The 7,500-nt window shown below is 46.4% G+C and overlaps 2 protein-coding genes across 2 annotated transcripts in view; one reads left to right on the top strand and one right to left on the bottom strand.

Moving 5' to 3' along the window:
- The window catches only part of tax1bp1a (Tax1 (human T-cell leukemia virus type I) binding protein 1a), a 29,240-nt gene extending 22,754 nt beyond the window's left edge, over positions 1-6,486 (bottom strand). The window contains exons 1-2 of the mRNA XM_030789566.1: positions 6,376-6,486; positions 5,094-5,311 (exon numbers count right to left, since the gene is read on the bottom strand). Of these exons, the coding sequence (XP_030645426.1) occupies positions 5,094-5,285 (192 nt within the window). The 5' untranslated portion in view covers positions 5,286-5,311; positions 6,376-6,486. The remainder of the gene's footprint in view (positions 1-5,093; positions 5,312-6,375) is intronic.
- An 881-nt stretch (positions 6,487-7,367) lies between these two features.
- The window catches only part of hibadha (3-hydroxyisobutyrate dehydrogenase a), a 28,149-nt gene continuing 28,016 nt past the window's right edge, over positions 7,368-7,500 (top strand). The window contains exon 1 of the mRNA XM_030789579.1: positions 7,368-7,448. Coding sequence (XP_030645439.1) covers positions 7,379-7,448 — 70 coding nt within the window. The 5' untranslated portion in view covers positions 7,368-7,378. The remainder of the gene's footprint in view (positions 7,449-7,500) is intronic.

Here is a 7,500-nt window from a genome sequence, read left to right on the forward strand (position 1 = left end):
CACACACACACACACACACACAAACATACAAATACGCACACACACACACACAGATACACACACACAAACATACAAATATACAAATACACACACACACACAGATACACACACACACACACACAAACATACAAATACACACACACACACACAAACATACAAATATACAAATACACACACACACACAGATACACACACACAAACATACAAATATACAAATACACACACACACACAGATACACACACACAAACATACAAATATACAAATACACACACACACACACACAGATACACACAAACATACAAATATACAAATACAAATACACACACACACACAGAGTCACACACACACACATACACACAAACATACACACATACACACACACACACACAATAAGTGAGAGCATGAGGTATCACATGGTGAGGCAAACGGAGCTTTTTAAATATGATCAGATGGAGATGAAGAGAGTAGAAAAGATGTAAAGGCCAAAACCCCAGCAACACAATTTCTGTGCAAGTGACACAGAAACAGTCTGCCCTACAGAGACAGTCTGCCTTACAGAGACAGTCTGCCCTACAGAGACAGTCCGCCTTACAGAGACAGCCTGTCCTACAGAGACAGTCTGTCCTACAGAGACAGTCTGCCTTACAGAGACAGCCTGCCCTACAGAGACAGTCGGCCCTACAGAGACAGCCTGCCTTACAGAGACAGCCTGCCCTACAGAGACAGCCTGCCCTACAGAGACAGCCTGCCCTACAGAGACAGCCTGCCCTACAGAGACAGTCTGCCCTACAGAGACAGTTGGCCTTACAGAGACAGTCGGCCCTACAGAGACAGTCTGCCCTACAGAGACAGTCTGCCCTACAGAGACAGTCAGCCTTAAAGAGACAGTCTGCCCTACAGAGACAGTCTGCCCTACAGAGACAGCCTGTCCTACAGAGACAGTCAGCCTTAAAGAGACAGTCTGCCCTACAGAGACAGTCTGCCCTACAGAGACAGTCTGCCTTACAGAGACAGTCTGCCCTACAGAGACAGTCAGCCTTACAGAGACAGTCGGCCTTACAGAGACAGCCTGTCCTACAGAGACAGTCAGCCTTAAAGAGACAGTCTGCCCTACAGAGACAGTCTGCCCTACAGAGACAGTCTGCCCTACAGAGACAGCCTGCCCTACAGAGACAGTCAGCCTTAAAGAGACAGTCTGCCCTACAGAGACAGCCTGTCCTACAGAGACAGTCAGCCTTAAAGAGACAGTCTGCCCTACAGAGACAGTCTGCCCTACAGAGACAGTCTGCCCTACAGAGACAGTCTGCCCTACAGAGACAGTCTGCCTTACAGAGACAGTCTGCCTTACAGAGACAGTCTGCCCTACAGAGACAGTCTGCCCTACAGAGACAGTCTGCCCTACAGAGACAGTCAGCCTTAAAGAGACAGTCGGCCTTACAGAGACAGCCTGCCCTACAGAGACAGTCAGCCTTAAAGAGACAGTCTGCCCTACAGAGACAGCCTGTCCTACAGAGACAGTCAGCCTTAAAGAGACAGTCTGCCCTACAGAGACAGTCTGCCCTACAGAGACAGCCTGCCCTACAGAGACAGTCAGCCTTACAGAGACAGTCGGCCTTACAGAGACAGCCTGCCCTACAGAGACAGTCTGCCCTACAGAGACAGTCAGCCTTACAGAGACAGTCTGCCCTACAGAGACAGTCAGCCTTAAAGAGACAGTCTGCCCTACAGAGACAGTCTGCCCTACAGAGACAGTCTGCCCTACAGAGACAGCCTGCCCTACAGAGACAGTCAGCCTTACAGAGACAGTCGGCCTTACAGAGACAGCCTGCCCTACAGAGACAGTCTGTCCTACAGAGACAGTCGGCCTTACAGAGACAGTCTGCCCTACAGAGACAGTCAGCCTTACAGAGACAGTCGGCCTTACAGAGACAGTCTGCCCTACAGAGACAGCCTGCCCTACAGAGACAGTCGGCCCTACAGAGACAGTCGGCCCTACAGAGACAGTCGGCCCTACAGAGACAGTCGGCCCTACAGAGACAGTCAGCCTTAAAGAGACAGTCTGCCCTACAGAGACAGTCTGCCTTACAGAGACAGTCTGCCCTACAGAGACAGTCTGCCTTACAGAGACAGTCTGCCCTACAGAGACAGCCTGCCTTACAGAGACAGTCTGCCCTACAGAGACAGTCAGCCTTACAGAGACAGTCTGCCCTACAGAGACAGTCTGCCTTACAGAGACAGTCTGCCCTACAGAGACAGCCTGCCTTACAGAGACAGTCTGCCCTACAGAGACAGTCAGCCTTACAGAGACAGTCTGCCCTACAGAGACAGTCTGCCCTACAGAGACAGTCGGCCCTACAGAGACAGTCAGCCTTAAAGAGACAGTCTGCCCTACAGAGACAGTCTGCCCTACAGAGACAGTCGGCCTTACAGAGACAGTCTGTCCTACAGAGATGCGCACACAAATGACAACAGAAACATTAAACCTCCTGAATGACTCAACAGCTGAGAAACTCTAATGCTCAGTATTACTCTGTACAAAGCCATCTGCACAGACGTGTGCGTGTGCGTGTGTGCCTGTGTGTCAGGGGGGTAAGAACTTAAAAGGGCGGCGTAATGGAAAAAAGAGAAGTGGAATAAAGGAGGTGAAAATTTTACACCAGATGGAATGAAGAGATGTAATTACATGGCAGCTCAATCACTCTGTGTGTGTGTGTGTGTGTGTGTGCGTGTGAATATGAGAGAGCAAGAGAGAGAGAGAAAGAAAGAAAGAACTGTGAGTGAGTGATCAGGAGAGAGAGTGTTTGTATAAATGTAAAAAAGTAGTGTACTCTTTGGTGATATCTTCCATAAGTCCAACACTCTGACCTAAAACTGTCCGTCTGTCTGTCTCTCATTCACACACACACACACACACACACACACACACAGACATATAGAATCCTCCCAATGGACACCCCCACACTCAGGCCCTGTACGAGAGGAATCAGTCAGAGGGAATTTTGGGGGGGAAAGGCTGGCATTGCTATAATTCCCAACAGAACATTTCTCTTTCACCTGACACAGCAAAACACTTACCATATAAATAACTAGATAATTACACAGCAAGACATTCCTGTGTGTGTGTGTGTGTAAGAGAGAGACAGACAGAGAGAGACAGAGAGAGAGAGAGAGAGAGAGAGAGAGAGAGGGAGGGAGGGAGGGAGAAATGACTGTGAGAGAGTGAGTGAGTGATCAGGAGAGGAAAAATAAGAGACTGAGTGAGAAAGTCCATTTATCAAAAGTGTAAGAACATACTCAACAAGAGAAAGACAGCTTAATTATACAGTACCTGTGTGTGTTTATGTGTGTGTGTGTGTGCACGCACGCGTGAGTATCTGTCATACCATGTCAGTGTGTGTGTGTGTGTGTGTGTGTGTGTGTGTGTGTGTGTGAGAGAGAAAGGATAATTATACACCACATACTCCTGTTGCCTTGAGGACCCAACCAACATGTCTCAGCAACAGCAATGTCTTACAACAGCACACAGACACACACACACACACACAGACACACACACACACACACACACACACAGCTTTTAGGCTGAAAAAAACGACAGAGACCCCAGTGGTAACTGAGACAACTGCTTAAACGTGATCTCACTTTTGTGTTATTTATTAATGTTCTTATAATGTTATTGCAATGTTCAATATTATTTCTTTCTATATAAAGCACAGCTATTCAGTCAATACTCCCCATATATGGGTATTTCTAGTTCACATTGCAAAGCTATGTCTAAATGTCTATCTAATGCAATACCCTCCTACAACCACCAGGGGGCATCTAAGACTTTCTATATATTCTGAAAGAGAGGGAGGGAGAGAGAGGGAGGGAGAGAGAGAGAGAGAGAGGGAGAGAGAGAGAGCTAGTGAAGTCTCTATATGAGTAATATTTGTGTCTAATGTTTACCTGAACCCTTCATTTCTGTGTCACACACAAACACTTACTCTCACTCACTAGCTCACTCACTCACACACTCACACACATGCACACGCGCACACACACACACACACACACACACACACACACACTCTCACTCTCTCTCTCTCACACGCACACGCGCAAACACTTACTCTCACTACCTCACTCACACACGCACGCAGGCACACACACACACACACACACACTCACACTCACTCATTCACTCTCTCTCACACACACACTTACTCTCACTCACACACACACAGGCAAACACTTACTCTAACTCACTAACTCACTCACTCACACAGTCACACACACTCTCTCACACTCACACAGACTCTCACAGACTCTCTCACGCACACACACACACACACACTCACTAATTCACACACTCACTCACACTCTCTCTCTCTCTCTCACACACACGTTGATCAACTTTATAGAAATCTCCCTGATGCAGCCTCCAGCCTTGTGCGGAGCAGACTGATCCTGTTTGGATAAACCATCTAACAACAATCCAGTTATTTTAACCTTCTCATTTTTTTTTTTAACATTTTCCTAATTAAGCCCAAGTCTTCAGCCAGCTGGAACAGATCTGGTTGATTTAAAAGCAAGTTTTACACTCATTGTAAAACCTCTATGTTTTATTAAACTACATGTTAATTTTCCACTCGTCCATTTCCTCTTAATTAACTGTGAGATTTGATGATATGATGAAAGAGACGGAGGGAGAGAGACTCAGACAGGAAGATTAGAAGTGTATTTTCCCAACATGTCTCTGCAGACGTATCCACGCTGGGTCTCACATCTGCTGAGGGTTTCCAGTCAGAAAGCAACTGCAAGGGCTTGTGACCAGCCAGAGACAGCAGGTCAATCACAGCCAATCACAGCCAATCACAGTCAATCACAACCGGCAACTTGTGTGTGGCCACTGTGCCCTCAAAAGTCTGTGTGAGTGTGTGTGTGTTACTGTGAACAGACTTTAAAAATATCAGGGAGTGTGTGTGTGTGTGTGTGTGTGTGAGTGTGTGTCTGTGTGTGCGCGTGTGTGTGTATGTGTGCGTAATGTGTTTGTAGTGTGCGTATGTAGTGTGTGTGTGTGTGTGTGTGTGTGTGTGTATGTGTGACAAACCTTGAAGATGCCGACCCAGTCTTTGGGGTGTGGGGTAATGCAGGGGGTCAGCGTGTAATGACACTCTAACGGTGCCTGGGGGAGGAAACTCTTCCCTACATTCTGAAATATCACATGGGCAAAGTTTGACGTCTCCATGGCAACACTCCCACCACCTTGTCCCAGTGCTGTGGGCTTACGGGGCGATGACATTGTTGACTTCTGGTTTAGGCTCTCACCTAGACAGATCAGAAAGCCAAAAAAAGTCTGAACTGCATCAACAAAAAAGGCATTTTTACGCCTTCATAGTGAGGCATTGGTTGGTCTTTCTCCTGTGTCTTTACCTGAGTAGCACAAACCTCTCTCACCGTGGGAATCTCTTCAGTAATGTATCTTTACAGACAACTCTTAAACCAAATTTGAACAGACATGAGACGAGGGACGGAGACTGAAGACAGTGGTCTGAGAAAGAGGCGCGTCGGGGTTTTCGGATGAACCACTCACAGTCAAACACGTTATTTTTTAACACACTAGGGACCCCTACCATCAGCCATCTCACTGTAACCGTCCCACGTACGCTGCGGTGCGGCCCTATTGTATGGGCCGGGTCCGGCCCAGCAGAGACGTACGCGAATTAACTGACGGACTGGCATCGTCTGCAGAGGAGAGCTAAGCACAAAACGCCTTTGTGAGCCGTCGCTATTTTCTAACGATCCATTAAACTGCAGACGTTCCTGTGTCAGTCTTGTGATAATCTGGTTTACAGTAAGCTAACTGGCTAAATCGAGTGAATGCCACATCATCCCTAAAGCAACACCCATCTAGACTATCTGTCGTAAACGCCGATGACGTAGCGTTAATGAACAGAGAATCTGTCAAGGCTGTGGCCAACATAAAGCTCATTCCACCGGCTCACGCGCCGCTATCCAAAGAACTAATTAGCGAATGGTGTATGATACATAATAATGGTATTTCCCTTGAAACCGTCAGCAAGTAATGACGACCCCTCTCAATGTCAGCTAGCGTACACAGTCCAGGGGTAAACAGATACAGTACAATTAAACTGAGAGACAATCCATCGACAGTCCTTCACTTCTGTGAAAACACTGAAATAGTGCCATGGACAATAACGGCCGTCAGTTAATAGGTAACTTACAATTATTACATCATCTTCAAAGGCAGGCGTCAAGCAGGCGAGGTTACAGAATTATGTTTAGTTGAGTCACGGCATCATTAACCCCTTCGCCAATTTAAGACTCAAAATACAATGCAACAGTGAGCGTTTGGTTGGTGCATTCAGTACCTGAGATCCATAATTAACCGCTTTGTAAAATACGCAGGTAGTTGGGTGGACCTGTCTACTGACGCTGGGAGAGGAGTTAGATCTCCGCTTCTTGCCTGCGTCCTGCAGGTGCTCAGTGCTGTTTTCCTGGAATGTCAAATCTGATGTCGTCATTTCCGGATGCAATGTTTCCATGGAGTTGGTAGGGAACGATATCTAAATAAACGTTTTGTAAACGATGCGCCTGGATCCTCACCGTCCCGCCCCCCATATGTTTGTATATATATATATATATATATATATGTAAATATATATATGTGTGTGTATGTGTAAATATATATATGTATGTATATGTATATGTATGAGTGTGTGTGTGTGTATGTATATATATATGTGTGTGTGTGTGTGTGCATACATACACACACACACATGTTTTCCTCTGCAAAATTGGTTTAAGTTGATTTTAGTTTGGCACATTAAAAAGAACTGACTTCTCGATGTGAGATTGCGTTTTAAGGGAGCTAAGTGATTCATACATCCAGAATACGACACATCCTGAGGACACTTGACTATTATCAACCACTCTCGACAGCTGTCAGTTGATACTGAGTATGAATGAGTCCAAACGGTACGTGACCACTTCCAATTCCTTTATGACAAAAGTACCATGTACTCATTCATCCGTAATCTACTCTCTCTCTATCGTCAGGTACACTGTAGGAGTCTGTTTCGATATCTCGCTGCCATGTTCCAGGTTCCGCTGAATGAGAAAGACCCTCTAGTCACTGCTCTTTGGTTTTCCCTCCTCACAACTGGTCGTTCGGATGTTAGGATAGTTATCTAAGATCTGGGAAAATTATTTGATGAGCAGCAGGATGTGCCACCTCTAGCTCAGATTTGATTGGTTACTTCTCTGTGATCTTATCTGTGATTGGAGCAATTTTGACGTCAATCACAGCCACCTCCCCCTGACTTCCCCACTCGTAAACTGTCAGCGAACCGCCGAGGTCAAGGGGAAAGAAGCATGGCTGCCTTGTTCAGAGGGTCTCGGAATTTGTTCCAAAGGTGCAATAAGCATGTCGACTTTATAGCGGGTAATGTATCTCCGTTCGCCTTTAAATTCCTGCTCAGCGTTGTGGATCACGT

The sequence above is a fragment of the Chanos chanos genome, chromosome 12, assembly GCF_902362185.1.
Source record: "Chanos chanos chromosome 12, fChaCha1.1, whole genome shotgun sequence".
Taxonomy (NCBI): domain Eukaryota; kingdom Metazoa; phylum Chordata; class Actinopteri; order Gonorynchiformes; family Chanidae; genus Chanos; species Chanos chanos.